Source organism: Theropithecus gelada, chromosome 7b (assembly GCF_003255815.1).
Source record: "Theropithecus gelada isolate Dixy chromosome 7b, Tgel_1.0, whole genome shotgun sequence".
Classification (NCBI taxonomy): Eukaryota; Metazoa; Chordata; class Mammalia; order Primates; family Cercopithecidae; genus Theropithecus; species Theropithecus gelada.
In genome coordinates this window covers 6,552,589-6,573,554 of record NC_037675.1, presented here as the reverse complement: position 1 = coordinate 6,573,554, position 20,966 = coordinate 6,552,589, and the positions used below count along the sequence as shown (strand labels likewise).

Below are 20,966 nucleotides of genomic sequence, written 5' to 3'. Positions count from 1 at the left end.
GTAGTGGCACTTCATATGGGTCCCATGGTGGGATTCAAGGTTTACAGTATTGCACTAAACATGGTGAAAAACACCACAAAAACTGCAAGAAATCACTTTTTCCATCTTACTGGGATACCAGATGTACTGGATATGAACTGCTGAAGCAGGGATGATTAGTGGCACACACGTCTTAAGCAGGTACTTGCAACACTTAAGCTCACTACGGTAACAACAGGAAGTGGCTACGTTAACAGTGCACTATGTACTATAGTTAATTTTATGTAGTTACAGTTTAAGACTGCATCTTTACATTGGTTTACATTTCTCTTGACTGAGAATGGTGCCATGTGTGGTCTGTAAGTAGGTAGGTTTTGTTAAATTTTACCTTTTAATAATAGACGTGCATATTTTATGGCAGTAAGTGATAAAATAGACTAGTATTTACATGTATTGTATACATTCATGACATAATTAGCTTCTTAATTTCTTTGATATTTCTAGGCTATGCAATTCATCTGAGTTTTTTCAAATTGTTGAAAAATCTCTCCCCAAATTTCCAATATATTTATTGAAAAAAAATCTGCATATCAGTGGACCCGTGCAGTTCAAGCCCATGTTGTTCAAGGGCCAACCACAATTTAGGAATACACATACACATTTTAGGGGTACATACCCAGCAGGACTGGAGATGGCTGGGCTGGGAGAGCATGTCCCCTGTGGGGAGAGGTGCCTCTCGCCCTCCAGTAGGAGTTATCTCAGCCTGAGGCCAGGCCAGTGCTGCGGATCCAGAGAGGACCACAGAGTGGCCGACTTGCACCTGTTATGGCCATTACAGGTAGTCAGCTGTAGCTGGATGTGTGTCTTGAAAGGCTGACAAGTTTGCCCTGAGCGACTCACCTGCTGTCACCTGATCCAACAAGATCTGTGGGCGTAGCCTGCCAGTGGGTGATGCCAGTTAAAGGTAGAGCATCAGCACCGGGAAATCCTGACTGGGGTCAGGCTTCTTTCTGGGTGCTGAGCCACCGGTGCGTGGCGTCCAACATCAGAGCACACAATACACTTGAAAAACAGTTCAGCTGGACCCAGGCAGGGTTCTAGGTGCTGGGGGCCCAGCATTGGACTAAACAGATGGCAGGGGGAACAGTAAATGAACAAGTAAAATAGTGTTTCAGAGGGTGCTAATTCCCACAGGAAAAGGCCAGAGAAGGGGGATAGGAAGTAAACTTAGTTTTTAAAGACAAGGGCCCCCTATACCGTCCAGGCTGGAGTGTATTGGCACTGTCATAACCTCAAACTCAAACTCCTGGGTGCAATTGATCCTCCCAGCTTAGTTTCTGGAGAAGCTAGGACTACAGGTGTGAGTCACCACAATGGATTATTTTTTCATTTTAGAGATGAGATCTCCCTGTGTTGCTCAGGCTGGTCTCATATTCCTGGCCTCAAGCAAATCTGCCTCAGCCTAGAGTAACTGGGATTATAGATACTACCCATCGCCCTGGCAGGAAGTGCGGTTTTAAATAGGTCAGGGATAGCTTCATGGAAAGACGTCATGGAATGGGAGCAATGTGACCCCCCAGGCCACATTGGAAGACCTTTCAGGAGTAAGGGGACAGCAAATGCCCGGGCCTTGAGACAGGAGCATGACCAGAATGTTGGAGGAAGACAGAAAGAGCCAGTGTGGTTGGAAGGAAGTAGGGGAGGTGGGAGTGGTAAGGGCACAGGAGAGGGGCTTACCTTTGTAGCACTGCCTGTCTCGTCCACCTGAAGCAGAGACCCGATCTTACTGGTCCCTCTGGCCATCAGACCTAGTCCTTGGGAGATGCAGGGGGTTTCAGAACAGCCTGCTGATAGTTTGACAGAAGTCACCATGTGCATAAACCAAAGCCCTGAATGTGGGTTTAAACCTAAAAGAAAGGCCTCGGATTGGATAGTGATGCAAGATGAGGTTGGCAAGGCTGGTGGGCTGATGGAAGAGGTTCTGGAAGCTGTTGGAGTTGAGATTTGATTTTTTTTTTTTTTTTTAGACAACAGGAAATCACTAAATTTCTTGAGCAGTGCCTCAATCATGAACAGTACAAGAGATTAGATTCTGGGAAATGTAATATGGTAGGACTCAAAGGACCATTTTGAGCAGGGCATGAAGATGGAGGTGGGAGACCCGGGAGCAACTCCTGCAGTCACACGGGCCAGGCAGGTGAGGACTAGGGTAGGGCTTCCACAGGAAAGGGTAAGAATTAGAGGCAGCTCAGGTCACACAGAGCAGGCACAGATGCATGGGGAAAATATTGGAGGAGTGGGATGTGCTCTGTCTGAGACCCAAGGAGGTGAGCGGAGGTGAAGGTGTGAGGGGTTGCAGCCAAGATGTTCCTGAGGATCACCACGGGGCACTTGGGGGTCCTGTGGGGATTGTAGAATCAAACCTACAATTGGATCTTTAGGGGGTTACTTTTTAAGTACATGTTCCTATAAAGTAACAGGAATGTTACTTCATTTCCTCCTAAATCAGGATAACTTTTATGCATTTGAAAAGCAAAAAGTCCCCACACAGTCTGAAGTAAAGCAAAAGTTGCTTATTCAGGATGGGAACCAAAAATCCTCAAACACCTCAAATTTGCATCCAGTGAACAATAAGCAGGAGCAATGCTTTCTTATGAAGACATATTTCAGTGTTTGGTTTTATTTTTGAGGTCTGTTAAAGTTGGGTATCCAAATCCCACTTGGTGAAAATATCACAGACCTAGGGAAGTTACTTTTCAAACCACAGATCTTCATGACACTGGGAGGCAATCAGGTTGGAGGGATCAATGTAGATTCTGCACAGATCTGGGGTAGGAGGCAAGCGTGGGGAACGCTCAGCTTCTTGTTGGATCTCACCACAGTAAAAGACAAGCACTTTCCTCATTGAAAGCTGATTTTCTTTCTGCCCCAGTTGTAACTCATTTGTCATTCACTAAATACCGAGCCCTCCCTATCTGGCAGGCACTGTTCTGATAGCTCAAAGTCCTAGCCTGGGAAAGTGTGGACCCAGGGAAGTGTGCCCTGGCTGGTGGGGCTCCCCCAAGGCCTGCTTCTCCTTCACCCTCACAGTGTCAGCCCCACTGGAGGCAGAGCTCATTGAGGCATCCGGAGCCCACGGAGGCCTATAAGGGCTCCCTCTCTGCTCCTTGCCTTCCCTGGGTTGGAAGTGGGGGCTAGCCACCCCCACCACAACTTTCTCCTGCCCATTCCAATAAAAGCCTGTATGTCCCAAGAACCAGCTTCCCTGTCCCCATAAGAGACCACTGAGTATCAGACTGGTAGCAGGCCCCAGAACTTAGTTGTGGGACATTCCCTGAGCTCCAGTCCTGGGGATGTTTATTCTCTGGGTGGAGGGTGAGAAAGGAAACAAAGATGTTGCAATCCACTCCACGAATGAACGAACGTCAGATGCGTCATCTGAGGAGGGGGAGGGCCGGGGCAAAGGAGGGGCACCCTGACATGGAGTCTGCCAGCTCCGTCAGCCCTGACTCGGCCCGGAGCTGAGCTCCCCACCTGCCGGTAGCCCAGGAGATGGAGCAGCCCAGCCCACGTGCCCGGCCTTCCGCCCCTGACTTCACTTGATAACAAACCAGAAACTGAAACAGGGTCGGGATGCCGGCTTGGAGTTAGAGATGAGTCACTGCTGAGAGCAGCTGCAGTAGCTGAGCAGTGGCAGCAGAGAGGCAGACGTGAGCTGAGGGCGCAGAGGCAGGCAAGTGAGCGCGGGAGCTGGAGCAGCAGCTGGGGAGGCCGCGGGAGGGGACTTCCCGGTCCCCAGGCTGCTGGGCAGAGGCCCTGGGACCCACGGGCAGGGTAAGGCAGGGGGAGGGGGAAGGCAAGAGGCCAGCTTCCACTGTGGCCAGGTGGTGTTGGACACAAAGGGCAGGGTGGAAGGTAAGGCCAGCTGGGGTTGGCTGAGGACACCTGGAGGCTTGGTTTGCCCAAGCGTGAGACCGCCCCCCATACCCCTCTCTCCAGCATCTCTGAGGGTCCCCAAGGAACATGGCTGGGAGCCGTGAGGTGGTGGCCATGGACTGCGAGATGGTGGGGATGGGGCCCCACCGGGAGAGCGGCCTGGCTCGTTGCAGCCTCGTGAACGTCCACGGTGCTGTGCTGTACGACAAGTTCATCCGGCCCGAGGGAGAGATCACCGATTACAGAACACGGGTCAGCGGGGTCACCCCTCAGCACATGGTGGGGGCCACTCCATTTGCCGTGGCCAGGCTGGAGGTGAGTGAAGGCCAGGCCAGCAGGGACTACGGAAACCACCCCTCTCCCACTTCCCTGGCCCCTTCCCCCGGTGCCTATCTGTGACCTGTGACCCCGCTTGTAAGATTTCCCACACTGCTGCTGGGAGAAAGCTGGTGGTGTCTCCATCACATCCTGGAGAAGGCTTCCTGTCTTCAGAGAACCATAGACTCACATCTGGGAGCTGCCTTTGGGGCATCTATCTGGATCTGGTCCAACTTGCCGGTCTTAAAACGGGGAAACTGAGTCCCATCTGACTCAGTCCCAAACTGAGTGACTTGGGGTCTACATTCCCCATTCTTCCCTCTACCCCAGGTTGCCACTGGTGAGACCTGTGGGGAAATGAGAGGATTCTTGGCTGAGGCCCCGGCCAGAGGCTTTGGCCCTCCCAGTCCTGGAGAACCGGCTGAGCCTCTTGGGCTGAGGGTGGACCTTGCTCCCAGGCTAGCATTCTGACCCAGAGTAGGCTGTCTGCTCAGTTTGAATCCTGAGTTTGTGGTCCAGGGATTTCCTACAGTCTTGCTCTTAGCTGATTGTGAGATCATCTCCAGGTCTCACTTTCTGTTTCTCTGAATTACTAAGTGGAAAGCAAAACTTAAAAGGCGTCAACAGGGTTAGCCACCCCTGGGAAATCTCAGAAGGGCAGACAAGCTCGTCAGTTTCTAGACGCCATGGTGGGGTTTGAGGAAGTCCAAGAAGAATACAGGTTCCTCTCAGCAGCACACACCCAACCCGTGCCAGGCTCCAGGTGCTGGGGATGAAGTGACAACAATAGCTACTATTGACTGAGCACTCACTATGCACTGGCTGCTCCCCTAAGCACTGGCCATTCCTGAGCTCATTCACTTCTCACAAACAGCCCTGCCAGGCGGGTTCTCAGGAACTGTTAACGCAGACTTAAGAGGGTCAGTTTCAATCTCAGCTCCCATTACTTAACAGCTAAGGTACCATGGGCAAGTTACTCAACCTCTTTGCACCTAGTGAAAGAAAAGAAGGATAATAGTAGTAGCAACTTCGTTGGGTTATTGTGAGGATTGAGAAAGGGTCTAGAGAGAGTACCTAAATAAGTACTCAAAAACATGTTAGCTATTGGCTGGGTGCAGTGGCTCACGTCTATAATCCCAGCATGGTGGGAGATGGAGGCGGGTGGGTGACTTGAGTTCAGGAGTTCAAGACCAGCCTGGGCAACATGGAGAAACCCCATCTCTACAAAAAACAAAAACAAAAACCACAAAAATTAGCTGGGCATGGTGGCACATGCCCGTGGTCACAGCTACTCCAGCAGCTGGGATTGCTTGAGCTCAGAAGGTCAAGGCTACAGTGAGCCAAGATGGCACCACTGCACTCCAGCCTGGGCAACAGAGCCAGGGGAAAAAAAAAAAGTTAGCTATTATGATTGTTTTATTGTTTGTCTGTTTTATTATTATTTTTTTAACTGGAGTCTCACTCTGTCACCCAGGCTGGAGTGCAGTGACGCGATCTTGGCTCTCTGCAACCTCTGCCTCCAAGATTCAAGTGATTCTCCTGCCTCAGCCTCCCAAGTAGCTGGGACTACAGGCACCCACCACCACGCCTGGCTAATTTTTTTTTGTATTTTTGGTAGAGATGGAGCTTCACCATGTTGGCCAGGCTGGTCTCGCTCAAACTCCTGACCTCAGGTGCTCCGCCCACCTCGGCCTCCCAAAGTCCCAGGCATGAGCCACCGCATCTGGCCATGATTGTTTACCTTATTATCCCCATATTACAGATGAGGAAACTGGGGCTCACTTGATTATTAGTTTGTTAGGGCTGCCATAGCAAAGCACCACACACTGGGTGGCTTAAACAACAGGAATGTTCTGTCTCTGGGTTCTGGAGGCTGCAGTCTGATATCCAAGTGTCAGCCAGGTTAGTTCCTTCTGAGGGTTGTGAGTGGGAATCTGTTCCCTGCCTCTCTCCCAGATTCTGGGGGTTGTTGGCAAGCTTTGGGGTACCTTGGCTTATAGATGCCTCACCCAGATCTCTGCCTTTATGTTCACATGGCATTCTCTCTGTGTGTCTCTAAACTTCCTCTTTTTATTTTTATTTTTTATTTTTGAGACGGAATCTCGCTCTGTTGCCCAAGCTGGAGTGCAGTGGCAGGATATCGGCTCACTGCAACCTCTGCCTCCCAGGCTCAAGTGATTCTCCTGCCTCAGCCTCCTGAGTAGCTGGGACTACAGGCGCGAGCCACCACACCCAGCTAATTTTTGTATTTTTAGTATAGATAGGGTTTCACCATGTTGGCCAGGCTGGTCTGAAGCAATCCACCTGCCTTGGCCTCCCAAAGTGCTGGGATGACAGGCATGAGCCACCACACCTGGTTATCTTCCTCTTTTTTTTTTTTTGAGACAGTCACTCTGTTGCCCAGGCTGGACTGCAGTGGCATGATCTCGGCTCACTGCAATCTCCACCTCTTGGGTTCAAGCGATTTTCCTGCCTCAGCCTCCTGAGTTGTAGTATAGGCATCTGCCACCATGCCTGGCTAATTTTTGTATTTTTTAGTAGAGACAGGGTTTTGCCGTGTTGCCCAGGCTGGTCTTGAACTACCGACCTCAGGTGATCTACCCGCCTTGGCCTCCCAAAGTGCTGGGATTACAGGCACGAATCACCATGCCTGGCCAACTTCCTCTTTTTCAAAGGACACCAATCATACTGGATTATGAGCCCACCCTACTCCAGTGTGACGTCATCCTACCTGAACTAATTCTATCTGCAACAACCTTGTTTCCAAATAAATCACAATCTGAGGTATTGGGGGTTAGGATTTTAACACATGAATTTGAGAGAGCGGGACACACTTCAACCTATAAACTGAATAACTTGCGCTGTTAAGATAGCTGGAATATGAGACAACTGCTCAGGAATCCAAACTCAGGCTTACAGTCTCTAGAATTATGCTGTCCAATGGGGTCCCCAGCAGCCATATGCTGCTAGTAGGCTGAATTCAGACCTGGAGTGTAGTTGGTTTGAACTGAGATGTGCTGTAAGTGTAAAGTCCACACTGGATTTGTGTTGTTGTTTTTGTTGTTCTTTTGAGACGGAGTCTTGCTCTATCGCCCAGGCTGGAGCATGGTGGCGCGATCTCCACTCACTACAACCTCCATCTCCCAGGTTCAAGAGATTCTCCCGCCTTGACCTCCCAAGTAGCCTCTCAAGTAGCTGTGCACCACGTCTGTTTTTGTATTTTCATGAGAGATGGGGTTTCACCATGTTGGCCAGGCTGGTCTCGAACTTCCTGCCTCAAGTGATCCACCCACCTCAGCCTCCCAAGGTGCTGGGATTAAGTCATGAGCCACTGCATTTGGCCAAAGGCTTGTTTTTAAAAAAGAGACAGGCCAGATGCAGTGGTTCATGGCTGTAATCCCAACACTTTGGGAGGCCAGTGCAGCAGGATGACTTCAGCCCAGGAGTTTGAGACCAGCCTGGGCAAGATGGTGGAACCTCCTCTACATAAAAAAATAAATAAAATAAAATAAAATAAAATAAAAATTAGCCAGGCATGGTGGTGCATACTTGTAGTCCCAGCTACTCGAGGAGGCTGACGTGAAGGATTGCTTGAGCCCAGGACTTTGAGGCTGTACCGAGCTATGATCATGCCACTGCACTGCAGCCTGGGTGACAGAGACCCTGTCTCTATTAAAAAATAATAATAATTAAAAATTTAAAAGAGCCATAAAATGTCTCAATAACTTTTATATTGATTACCTGTTGAAATGATAGTATTTTGCATATGTTAGGTTAAATAAAACATTAAAATTAATTTCACCTGTTTACTTTTTACCTTTTGAAATATGGCTGTTGGGTGATTTAAAATTACATTTGTGGGCTGGGTATGGTGGCTCACACCTGTAATCTCAGCACTTTGGGAGGCCAAGGCAGGCAGATCACTTAGGGTTAGAAGTTCAAGACCAGCCTGGCCAACATGGTGAAACCCTGTCTCTACTGAAAATGCAAAAATTAGCCAGGCGTGGTGGTGGGTGCCTGTAATCTAAGCTACTCGGGAGGCTGAGGCAGTAGAATCACTTAAACCCAGGAGGTGGAAGTTGCAGTGAGCCAAGATTGTGCCACTGCCATTCCAGCCTGGGTGACAGAGCAAGACTCTGTCTCAAAAAAAAAAAAAAATTGCATCTGTGACTTGCATTATATTTCTATTGGACAACACTGTTCTAGAAGTACAGATTGAGTAGCCCTTATCTGAAATGCTGGGGACCAGAAGGGTTTTAGATTTTGGATTTTTTTGGACTGTGGAATATTTGCATTATACTTACTGGTTGAGCATCCCAAATTTGAAAATCTGAAACTTGAAATGTTCCAATGAGCACTTCCTTTGAGTGTCATGTTGGCACTCAAAACGTTTAGGATTCTGGAGCATTCGTATTTGGGATGCTCAACCTGTATCAACAGTATAGTGTGGGAACCCTGGGGATGGTCACAGTATATCATCATGGTTCTGGAAAGACTCTGAAGCTGGTGGTATTTGAAAGAAGTGGAGGAGAGTCTATGTAGGCAATTAAATGGGCCACAGGGAGCCATTGAAGATTCTTGAGCAATGCATGGGAGGATAAAAACCAGTTTCAAGAAAACTAGAATGGGAGTAGCATGCAGGATAGATGGGAGTGAGAAAAAAGATGATGATAAGAGTCAGAGGCCAGGCGTGGTGGCTCATGCCTGTAATCCCAGGACTTTGGGAGGCCAAGGTGGGCAGATCACCAGAGGTCAGGAGTTCGAGATCAGCCTGGCTAACATGGTGAAACCCCGTCTCTACTAAATATACAAAATTAGCTGGGCATGGTGGCACGTGCCTGTAATCCCAGCTACTTGGGAGGCTGAGGCAGGAGAATTGCTTGAACCCAGGAGGCGGAGGTTGCAGTGAGCTGGGATTGTGCCACTGCACTCCAGCCTAGGAGACAAAGTGAGACTTGGTCTCCAAAAAAAAAAAAAGGGAGCAGTTACAAGGGCCTGCATCATCTTTGGCAGACAGAGAATTGGAGTGAAGAAAACGTTAGGAAAGGAAGAAAACATTCGGTGTGTCACCAAAAAGGGGAGGGCAACGTGAAGAAGAGGTGAGAGTCTGTTCAGGTGCTGATGGGAGGCCCAGGGACACCACAAGGAGCTCCCCACCCTCAGATTCCCACTGAGTAGTCAGGGTGGGCAGTATGTCCCTCTCCCTCCGCCTCGTCCCCAGTTTCCCTCCTCATCAGAGTGACAGAAGGGGGCAGAGGAGCCCAGAGCAGGGGGAAAGGAGGCAGTAGAGTAGGGCCTCTCCCAGTCCCTGTACATCCAGACCTGTAAAACCACAATTCCCTGAGCGCCCTTGAGCATTGGCCTAGGGGCCTGGATGCCTCAGTCTTCATCCAGATTTGGTGCAGAAATGCTTTTGTTTCACAGTTAGAGGCTATGCGAAGTCCAACGCTTTCAGCATGTGACACAGAACCCTGCTCAGACTGGGCACTTGATAGCCACTGAACGACGAGGCAGGGGTTCGAAGACCAGGCGGGTCTTTGGAACCACATCTGGGCTTCTCAGTTCCTGCTCCATCACCTATAGGTTTGTGCAATTGTCAGCAAGTTATTGAACTTTCTGAGACTCCATTCCCTAATCATAGAAGAGGACTCGTAGTGCCTCCTCCCTGGTCTCATGCGGGTCAGATGCAGTGACATGGACTGTGGCCCTAAGCGCAGTGCCTGGTTCACAGCTGATGTTTGCAAGAACTTGCCAAAACCTGGCTCAGATCATCGCCGCCTCCCCCATTCAAATATCTCCCATGGCTCCCTATTGCCTAAGGTTCCCCCAGCTCAGCACCTAGCAGTCAGGCTCTCCAAACCCCTATCTACCTGCCTTTCTTGCTTTCTCCCATAGGTCGGCCATTGCCTACCATGCATTTCAGCCAACTCCCAGTCTCTCCTATCCCCATCCCTAGAAATACCATCATTCTGGCAGCCTCAGGCCAGAAGAGACCTTTATGATGCACTTATCCACTCCTGCCCACCATCCCCGCCCCACTGATCCCTGGTCTCTGGCCCTCCTTGCTGTTGCTGATGCACTTCATAGCTTGTCCATTCACCCACACCATCTGCCTATTTCCACAGCTCTTACTATACACTTCATCTGCCCCCAGACTGGAACCTGTGTTTTGCACACAGGTGACTTGAGAATGTTTGTGGGATTGAAGTTGAACTGATTTTCATAAATACAAAGGAGTTCTGGCAGCTGCATGGAGTAAAATTGTCTCTGCCCTTGTGTTGGCCTTTGCTGTCGAGATGCGGTGATGCACCACCCTGACGGACAGGGAGTAAGCACACTGTCTTTAGAGTGGGGTGCATGGGGATCCAATCCCAGCTTTGCCTCTGGATTGCTGTGTCCTCTAGCTTATTGCTCAACCTCTTTGTGCTCCCCTAAGTAGGATCCTTTGTAACACAGAGATGATTAAATAGTACAGGTGTATCCAGCCCCATGGCCCAGGCACTATTCTGAGCACGTTTCATACTCCCCCCGCACAACCCTGAACTAGTACCATCATTCCCATTTTACAGATGAGGAAACTGAAGTATGAGACTGAGAAAGCTGTCCAAGGAAGGGGTAGAGCAGAGACTCAGATTCTGGCTCCGGAGCTGGAGCTGTGGTATTCAGATCCCATGCTCAGTGTGTGTGAATGCACTCTATAAATGCTAAGTGTCCAATGTATGTAAGGGGCGATGTCCTGCATAGCACATGAGTAGAAATGTGGCCCAGTAATGGTCATTATTTGTCTCTGTGGATGAGGACACTGAGTGTCAATTTGTTGGAGGCTCCGGAGGCAGTTTGATCCCATTTATCATCCGTAATGTTTTAATCCCAAAGACAGATCAGGCTCACAGGCCCCTAAACGTGCCGAGAGCCCCCAAAGGGCAGAAGCCTAACAGCCCTTTGATGAGACCCCACAAGACAAGGTGACACCTCTCAGGTGAGTCTAGGGTTGGCCAGCCCTTGGTTTCATGCAGGCACTTTTTTCTTTTTTTTTTTTTTTGAGACAGAGTCTTGCTCTGTCGTCCAGGCTGGAGTGCAGTGTCGCAATCTTGGCTCACTGCAACCTCCGCCTCCCAGGCTCAAGTGATTCTTGTGTTTTGGCCTCCTGAGTAGCTGGGATTACAGGCATGTGCCACCACGCCTAGCTAATTTTTGTATTTTTAGTAGAGACGGGGTTTCGTCATGTTGGCCATGCTGGTCTTGAACTCCTGCCCTCAAGCAATTCTCCCGCCTTGGCCTCCCATAGTATTGGGATTACAGGCATGAGCCACTGCATCTGGCTATGCAGGCATTTTTCAAAGGCTCCTCACCTCTCTCTCTCCTACCAGTAAGGAGTAGTGAGTGTGCCCAGCCAGCAGCCAGCAATAAGGTAGCCCATAGTGGTCAGGAGGCTCCAGGGAGTCCCAAGTCCACCCAGGAGTGCTAGCACTTTAGGCCACTGATGTGAGTGGAGGCCCCCCACTCCATCCCTTTTTATTTATTGTAATGTGGCGACATTATGTTATAATGTAAATCCTTATGATCTGACATCTTTGTGTCTGACCATTATATAGAGGGGATATTTAGCAATGTTGGGAGACATTTCTAGTTGTCACAGTGGCCGGCATCTAGTGGGTAAAGACCAGAGAGCTCCCAAACATCTCACAATGCCCAGGGCAGCTCCCTCCCCTGCCACGCACACATAACAAAGAAATATCTGGCCCCACATGGCAACAGTGCTGAGGCTAAGAAACCCCGGTCTATAGAGAGCCCCACAAATGAAAGTGTCAGCACAGGAGGGAATCTATGCACTGGAGCCTGGCATCCAGAGAGGGGCAGTGATTTGCCTAAGGACATGCAGGAAGCTATGATACAAATCACTGCTGACATTCGGGGGTCCCACCTGGTGAGTTAATGTTTTTCTTTTTCCTTTTTAAAAAGTCTAACAGTAATTTTTAGTAACTTGTAAATCACTTTTGTGACTGAATGCTCTTTTAATGTCAACCCAGCATAAGGAGGGGCATCCAGCCTGGGAAGCACCGTGGTTGCGGACCCAGATGCAGACAGAAGGGAAGTCATGGTAGCTTGTGAACAGGGAGAGATTTCAGCTGTAGCCAGTCCGGTAGTCCTTGCACAAGTGGGAGTGTCCTGTTGGGGCCCTGCCACCTGGCAGGTCTTTCTGGGGCTCAGCCAGATGAAGGAGGAAGGCTTCAATATCCAGATTTGCCCCAGGATAAGCGGCCTTGTGGGAACCAGGCACTAGCCGGGGGCAGGGACACCAAGGGAGCTTGGCAGGGGACAAGAGCAAAGACTGGGGCTGGAGCCACTCCAGAAGGTGATAGTAAGGGACCTGGTCCTCTGCAAGAACAACATTCTTCAGAGCCCCTTACTCATAGCCTCTCCTGGCAGTCAAGAATGAATGAATCGGTATATGAACTAATGTACAATGGATGAATGAATGCATGGTAGAGGCAGCAGGCTCTGGACTGCTCAGTGGGATTCAGTGCAGACTTGTTAGATGGGAAGAATCCCCTGAAACAGTTGCTGACACCCCTCCCTGGAGATTTCAATTTAGTAAGTCTGTGTAGGGCCTGGCCCTCCAGGATTTTTGCATCGGCACATCTGGGAAATACTTGGAGTAGAGTGGAAACGCAGCGGAAGGTGTGTGCAGGCAGCACCTGGCCTGGTACTCCCCTGCGTGTGACCTGGGTGCACGCTGCCCTGCGCCCCGCTTTGCTGGTGGGTCAGATGGTATGTAGGGTTATCATTGTGTGCCTGGTAGTGCCCTGTCCCTTGGTCCTTGTGCTAATAATAACAACTACAGTAACAATGATGGCGTCAGGTGGATCCAGACACAGCACTGCAGCTTTCAGCTGACTAGCTGTGTGACTTGGGCAAGCCCCTTAATCTCTCTGATTCTGGGCTCCCTCCTCTGTAAAATGGAATTAAGAATAATCTCATTGAGGAGCTTCATGACGAGGTAAGGAAAGTGCCTGGCACAGTGCCAGGCTGCTAAGAGATCAGTAAATGACCCATCCCCCAGCCCCACCCCAGTTCTTTCCAGGAACTTGAGAGACTCCTCCCCCTGTGTTTGAAAGTGGCAAAGTCTGACACACTTGCCTCATGACACTGACTCAGGGCAGATCCTGGGGCCAGCAGGTCACACAGCCCCAAGGCCAGCCTGCCAGTGCCTTTCGCCGACCCCTGGACTCCAGCAGATGCCCAACTCCTTCCCTTTTCAGACCTGCCTCAGTCTGTTTAGCCTTGGCTGCTAAAGGGCCACTCAGGCCTCACCAGTCTGGACCCTCACCTTACAAATGGGAAAACTGAAGCCCAGAGAGGGTCTTTGATATCCCTGAGGTCACACAGCAAGTTCCAGCGTCTCTTCCTTCCCAGAGTCTTTGTCCCAAAGAGTGGTGTCTCTCTGCTAAATAGATGGTTCTGTTCTTTCCCTTCTTCCTCTTCCTTCCTTGGCTTGTCCTCTCCCTCTTATTCTGTTTGTCTCGTGGTGACTCCCATAGTGCCTCATGTAGACCCCTACTTCCCCTCTCCAGACTCTCAGGCTCGGGAAGTGACGAGTTTCCACATCACGATGACTCGTTCCTTCTATGTCTGGGCCCAGCTGTGGCTGCCTCTGGGATGGTGGATGAGTTCCTTCAGGGCTTTGTGTGAACTGGGCCTGAGCCAAGCCCCTAGAAGGGGAAAACAGGCCACATTGTTCAGGAGCACAAAGGATGTTAGCAAGAAAAGACACGTGACCCATGGCCGCCCACACACCCACATCTCTCCACACCCGGTGCCGTTTCTGCCCCGCCGCTGTGTGCTAGGCAGTTTCCTCTACACAGTTTCCCTTGAGCTGCTGCTCTGAGGTCGTGTGCCTGTTGTCATATTTTAAAGCCTCAGTTTTATCGCCATTTCCCAGGTGGCCTCTAGCGCACTCAAGCTTGAGAAGCGCTGGTGTGGTTCAGGAGCAGCGCCCCTTCATTCTTTAGCACACTCTCCCCAGTCCTCTAAGTTGAGCATGAGCTCTGTCCAGAGAAGGCCTCCAAACAGACCATGTGGACGGCAGGGCAGGCCGGTGACCCTGCCTGTTGACAGTGGAGGGACAGATTCTGCTTCCCGCATCGTGACCCTGGGCAACTCACATCTCCTCTCTGAGCCAGAGTCTTCTGTGGTTGCCAGGGGAGAACGTGTGAAAGGGACCACATGATGTTCCGGGAGGCCGCTGGCCATCTAGAAGGAGAAGCAGGCTGTGGGGAAGGTGTTAGCCACCAGAAGGCTCTTTCCTGGGGCACACGCTAAGGTCGTGGGCTGCATGCAGAGAAGGAGACAAAGGCTGTCCTAGAGCTGTCCAAAGTGGGCCTGAACTAGCCACGAGCCGCCCCTTTCCCTAATACAGCTCACATCTGTTCTATTTTCAGGTCCCCTTCCCATCCTTTCCAGTGGCAGTCAAGTGAAAGCAAGTTGACTGGCCTGTGTGATCAGAGCAGAGCAGGCTGTCCATGTGGGAGGCGAGGCAAGGAACGCTGGGCTGGGGCACTCACAGCTGGGCCTCTGGGCTGCTGGAGGCCTGGAGTGGTTGTTCACTCTTCTGGCTCAGTGTGGCAGTGGCAGGCAGGCTCTGGATTCAGCCCACTGGCTTCAAGGCCTGGCTCTGCCACTAACTAGCCGTGTGACTCCCAGTTATCAAATGGTGCTTGGCAAGTCACACCAAAACTTACTGGTTCTAACAATGTCAATACTTATTTCGCTCAGGCACCTGCAATTTGGGCAGGTGCTCTGCAGCAGGACAGGCCGTCAGTTAAGGCACCTTGAAGGCTGGAACCATTGGAAGGTTTGCTCACCCACCTGTCTGGTGGCTGGTGCTGGCCTGCCTTGGCCACATCACTATCTCAGTGGCTCTCCGCATGGTCTCTCCAGCATGGTGGCTTTGGGGTGGCCAGATTTTTTTCTTTTTTTGAGATGGAGTCTCACTGTCGCCCAAGCTGGAGTGCAGTGGCACAATCTCAGCTCACTGCAATCTCCCTCCCAGGTTCAAGCAATTCTCCTGCCTCAGCCTCTCGAGTAACTGGGACTAGCCACCGCGTCCGTGTAGTTTTTGCATTTTTATTAGAGACAGGGTCTCACCATGTTGGCCAGGCTGGTCTCAAACTCCTGGCCTCAGGTGATCCGCCTGCCTCAGCCTCCCAAAGTGCTGGGATTACAGACATGAGCCACCATGCCTGGCTGGTGGCCGCACTTCTTATAGAATTCCTGTCCCAGACAGAAGTCAGAAATCATACAGCCCAGCCCATATGCAAAGGGAGGGGAATTTTTTTCCATCTTTTTTTAAGAAGAGTATCAAGGAATTTGCAAACTTGTTTTAAAATCATCAGAGTAAGCCTGGGCATGTTACTTGTCTGCGTTTCGGATATTTCCTTTGTAAAACTCAGTTAAATGCAGTGCTCCCTCCTCACCGTTAGTTTTCTGTGGCTGCCGTAAGGAAGCCATCAACTTAGTGGGTCACAGCAACACAGATGTATTCTCTTACAGTTCTGTGGTTTCCAAGTTCAGCGTGGGTCTCACTGGGCTAAAATCAGTGTCAGTGGGGCTCGGTTTCTTCTGGATGCTCTGGGGAAGAATCCATTTCCTTGCCCTTTCTGGCTTCTAGAGGTTGCCTGAATACCTTGACTCACGGCCCCTCCCTCCATCTTCAAAGCCAGCAACAGCCTGTTTTCCTCACGTGGATTCACTCTGACCTCCACATGTAAGGAGCCTTGTGATTATGTTGGGCCCACATGGGTAGGCCAGGCAATCTCCCCATTTGAAGGTTCACTGATTAGCAATCTAAATTCTGCCCGGAATTTTCATTCCTCTTTGCCGGGTAATGTATTCACAGATCCTGGGGACTAGGGTGTGGACATCTTTGGGAGGTCATTATTCTGCCTGCCACAATAGAATTGTTGGGAAGATTAAACAGCATAATATGCATGACGGATTTTGAGGCATGTCTGGCACCCGGGAAATACTCAAGACGTACTAATCATTGCTCCTACACAGTGCAGCTCCCGAAGGAGCCCAGGTAGGCTTTTGGCACAGACTGAAACTATCAAGTGTGAGGAGGGACCTAGTCCAATCTCTTCTTTTCAAAGATGATATATTTGAAGCCCAGGGAGGGATGATAATTTGCCCAAGGTCACACAGCCATTCAAGGAGGGGTTGCTCCCTTGCCAACCCCAGACCCACCCAGAGGATGCTGGGTCATGTAGGGGTGGGCACATGTCTTCCTGGCCAGATCCTGCAGCTCCTGAAAGGCAAGCTGGTGGTGGGTCATGACCTGAAGCACGACTTCCAGGCACTGAAAGAGGACATGAGCCGCTACACAATCTATGACACGTCCGCCGACATGCTGCTGTGGCGTGAGGCCAAGCTGGACCACTGCAGACGTGTCTCCCTGCGGGTGCTCAGTGAGCGCCTCCTGCACAAGAGCATCCAGGTGAGAACCTCCTTGTCCTTCTCCCCCTCCTCCCTCTCCTCCCCCTCCTCTTCCCCCTCCTCCCTCTCGTCTCCTTCCCTTCCTCCTCACCTGTCTTCATTTCTTCCCCCTCCTCTCCCTCCTCCCCCTTCTCTTCCTCCTTCCCCTCCTCCCCCTCCCCCTTTGCCCTCCTCTCCCTCCCCCTTTGCCCTCCTCCCCCTCCCCCACCTCCTCGCTCTCCTCCCCTTCTTCCCCTTCTCCCTCCCTGTCCCCTCCCCTTCTTCCTCCTCCCTCATGCCCTCGCACACCTCGGCAGCCTGCCCGAGGCATTGATGGTAGGTCCTGCTGTGCCTGGTCCCTGGGCTGGTAGAGTGAGGATGAGGGCAGGGAAGGAGAAACACCCAACAAAGGTTTGCTTTTGTTGTTGAAATCAAGCCAGTCACCCTGTGGGAAGTGAAGCTTGCTCCCACCATAGAACTCTGGGCAATGGTGTAAAACACACACCTCACCTCAGATGTGTCTCACAGCAGGAGCCAGGGAACTGGTATATTTGTACACCAGTTCCCATCAACCTCCAGCTGCTGCTGCTCCTGGGCACTGATTCCACAGCACTCCTGGCTGGCGGGCAAAGCCGGCAGGAAAAGGCATGCAGATGTGGGGCGTTGGGAGTTTACCCTGTGGGAAGGGCAGAGGGAGAGGGGCCAGACACTAAGAGCCAGGGCTGCACACAGAGACCCTTCAGGTCAATGGCTCTTTGTTAAACACCTGCTCCATGCTTTAGGCCAGATCCTAGAGACACATGGTGAACAAGACCCGTCTCTGTCCTTGAGCTCTTGGTTGGTTGGGAGGTGGCCCTTAACCAGGTCATCAGCACACATGGTAGGGAGTATCTGATGGAGGGAAAGGCAGTGCTCTGGGAGCAGGATGAAGGATGGGGCTGGCAGGGCAGGAGACCAGATCTGAACAGAGCCTGGAGGGTCTTAGTCAAGGAGGGCAGAAGGCATACGGAGTGGGGCCGGGTGAGCCAAAGCCTGAGGCTGGGTGAGGGGCTGGGGAGCATGGAGCCCACCCCTCGCCTGCTGGTAAGAACTTCAGGAACCATGTCCAGAGCACGGAACAGGCCTGAGTCTGGGCCTGTTAGCCTTGAGGCACATGAGGCACATAAGGGCCAGGCTGGGGTTTTCCTGGAGCCCTTGTCACTCTGTGGTTCTCAGTCTGGGGCCTTGAGCCTGACCCCGGGCCTTCTCTTAGGCTCTGTCCCTGGGCTTATTAAGCCTGGTTGTTCCAGAAGTTCAGTACCCCACCACGCAGTTCCTGCCTGCACTGATGCCCCTAGAAACCAGCTCTCCAGCCCCCCTCACATGGACAGTGGTGCTACTGATCACTGTGACTAGAACTGACCCACAGGACACAAGGAGCTAACATGGTAGAGCTGTCACAGTTGGGCAGTGGTGTTACTGCCCCTCGAGGGGGTGAAATGGCAGGCCTGTGGCTCCCCACCAAGCTGCGTGCATGGTAGACTAGGCTGCATAGGAAAGGAAGGACCCTGCCATTTACCAAGCCCTGTGGAGGATGCTGGGCACTTGGCATCTCTCATTCCATCCTCTAAGGCAGGTATAATCAGGCCTATTTCACAGAAGAGGAAACAGAGGCCCAGAGAGGAAAAGTGGCTTGCCCACGGTCACAGAGCTCATAAGCAGGGGAGCTGGGAATTGGAGCCTGGGTTTGTCTGATTCCAAGTCCAGGGCTCTTTACCTCCCCACTTGGTAATAAAGGATGCTGGTGCTGCATTCTTCTTCTGTTCTTGGCTTCCCTCTCTATAGAACAGAGTGGTAGGGCACATAACCTCCCTGTGCCTCAGTTTCCTCATCTGTCAAGCAAGGATGGTGACGGGCAGGTATTCAGAGGCACAGCGCGGACGACACCACCATGCTACCTGCTTGTTGATTAATGATAGAGTGTCCAAGCCAAAAAATAAACATGAAAAAATAAAACAGTACAGCATAATAACGGCAACGAGAAAAAGCCTTTCTGAGCTAGGCCTCCTAACCAGGTATTCCCAACACCCTGTCTGGAGTGCCTGGAAAAGGAGCCCCTGTGAGAACAGGATGGCCTCTCTCGACAGAGGCACACCAAGAAGATGCAGCCAGGTCCAACAGCCCGCTGGCTCCCATGCTGGGTACTAGCCAGGACACCAGGGCTGAGCCAGGGATGCAAAGGGAGATGAAAGGTGACTGCAGTGAGGATTTGCCCAGCGTACTTGCCTCTGCAGAATCCACATCTTAGCTCCACAACTGGCTGGCTTGTGTGTGAGCCTCAGTTTTATCATCAGTAAAATGGGGGAATAATCGTATCCAGCTCAGAGGTTTAACTTCAGCCTAGTGCATGGAAGACGTGGTAAATGGTCATCGCTTCTCCCTTGAATGGACTGAGGGCCCCCTGACTCCCATAGCACTACCCCATAAAGTCTAGGCTCCCGACTTCGGCATTCAAGGCCTTCAGTGATAAATCCAGGCCCACCATCTGTCCCCACACCATCTTTCACACACCCCCTGCCCCCACCCTCTCAGGTCTCTTATTTTAGCTGCACATGCTCTCCCTGCCTCCTAAATGCTTTCAGCCTTTCCTTTCCATTTATTGATGTCCTTGTGTTCTCTCTGAGCAGCCCTTCCCCGTGTCCCTAGCTGGAGTTCCTCACTCCCTCCTCGGTGTCCTGAAGCTCCTTGTTAGAGCTGCTGGATCCACTGTGTGTGTCTGACAGCAAGTCTGCAGCCTCTACTTACCTTGCGGGACTGCAGGTGACTTGAAGGCACAGCCCGGTTCCCAGGAGGCTGGATTTTGTGCCACTGGCCCGAGGGCTGAAGGCAGGCCAGCTCCAGCCACCTGCTGAATCTCCTAAGTCCAGAGTGTCAGAGACCTCAAGAGACTCTCACCCACTGACCCACCTGGGGACTCTGGAAATCGGGATGTGACCAGGGAAGACCCCGTCGTGGGGCCTCTGAATTCAGCTTCATCCCAAGTCCCCACTCTATACTTGTGTCTGCAGAACAGCCTGCTTGGACACAGCTCGGTGGAAGATGCGAAGGCAACGATGGAGCTCTACCAAATCTCCCAGAGAATCCGAGCCCGCCGAGGGCTGCCCCGCCTGGCTGTGTCAGACTGAAGCCCCGTCCAGCCCATTCCCCAGGGACTAGAGGCTTTCGGCTTTTTGGGACAGCAACTACCTTGCTTTTGGAAAATACATTTTTAATAGTAAAGTGGCTCTATATTTTCTCTACGCCATCACTGGGTCCTCTTCTTATTCTTCTCTCCGAGCTGGGTTAACAGTAGACAGGACCCATTTCTGTGTGATGTTAGGAGGGAATGAAGTCTTATGCTGGGGAAGTGGGCAAGTGTCAATTTCCTTAATATCTTGAATCCTGTGGGTCCAAAATGCAGCTTGGGAATCTAAGTAGCATGTGGCTTAATTACTAATCCCACCCTTTGCTGTTGCATTCTAGCCCTATTCCTGGTGAATTTATGCCTAGAAAGGTGGTGTTATTTCCTGGGGTGGCATTCAGCTCCTCTTGATTTTGGTGCCACAGCATTTGTGGACTTTGAAGTGAAGGTATAGGAAATGTCAAGGGTGCCACCCCAGCAACCTTGAGCCAGTCACCCCTCCTCTTATTTGTAAAACGAGGAAGGAAAGGTAATGAACTGTGGAGTCAGAGAGAAGTAGGTTGGAATCCTGTCTTTGTCATTTAGTAGCTGTTTGACCTAAGGTGACTCACTGAACTTCTCAGTTTCTCTATCTGTAAAATGAGAATTCTAACAACTCGTAGGGTATTTGTGAGACATTGCATGCAAAGCCCCCAGCACCATGCCTGTCCTAGCTTAAGCACCCACCAGGTGTCGATAAGTAATTGTTCTTCCCTGGACTGCCTGCAGATCTAGGGTACCCCAGGAAGAGTCACAGCACTCTGTTTTGGGGCTCGGCTCTCTGAGGGGAGGGCATACTGTACGGGGAGGAGGGGTCTGGACCAGAAATCAACTGCAGAATTCTTGTTATTTTCATAATAATTAGTAGTTTAGTGCTTACACTAAATAAAAATCACTGGAATGGTGTCCAAGCAACTTTTTTTTGTTTTGTTTTGTTTTGGTTTGGTTTTGGTTTTGGTTTTGAGATGGAGTCTCACTCTGTCACCCAGGCTGGAGTACAGTGACTGGATCTTGGCTCACTGCAACCTCCACCTCCCGGGTCCAAGTGATTCTCCTGTCT

General features: G+C 51.1%; 1 protein-coding gene across 4 annotated transcripts; it reads left to right on the top strand.

The window, feature by feature from the left end:
• The first annotated feature begins 282 nt into the window (after positions 1 to 282).
• Positions 283 to 20,812, top strand: ISG20 (interferon stimulated exonuclease gene 20). 4 transcript variants are annotated; one of them, XM_025391987.1, is made up of 5 exons: positions 283 to 346; positions 818 to 943; positions 3,979 to 4,230; positions 16,529 to 16,729; positions 19,755 to 20,811. In XM_025391987.1, exons 3-5 carry the CDS (start codon positions 4,003 to 4,005, stop codon positions 19,869 to 19,871), a joined length of 546 nt encoding a protein of 181 aa, XP_025247772.1. In that variant the 5' UTR covers positions 283 to 346; positions 818 to 943; positions 3,979 to 4,002; the 3' UTR covers positions 19,872 to 20,811. The 4 variants fall into 4 exon arrangements, with proteins under 4 accessions (XP_025247772.1, XP_025247771.1, XP_025247773.1 ...); XM_025391986.1 differs by lacking the exon at positions 818 to 943; XM_025391988.1 differs by lacking the exons at positions 283 to 346; positions 818 to 943 and adding an exon at positions 3,381 to 3,716 and having other exon boundaries at positions 16,589 to 16,729; positions 19,755 to 20,812.
• The last annotated feature ends 154 nt before the right edge of the window (positions 20,813 to 20,966 follow it).

Excerpts from the sequence above, each read along its gene's own strand:
- ISG20 (XM_025391986.1), top strand. The coding sequence starts at position 4,003 with ATGGCTGGGAGCCGTGAGGTGGTGGCCATGGACTGCGAGATGGTGGGG. Across the intron at positions 4,231-16,528 it reads TTGCCGTGGCCAGGCTGGAG|ATCCTGCAGCTCCTGAAAGG; the intron begins GTGAGTGAAGGC and ends CTTCCTGGCCAG. Across the intron at positions 16,730-19,754 it reads TCCTGCACAAGAGCATCCAG|AACAGCCTGCTTGGACACAG; the intron begins GTGAGAACCTCC and ends TTGTGTCTGCAG.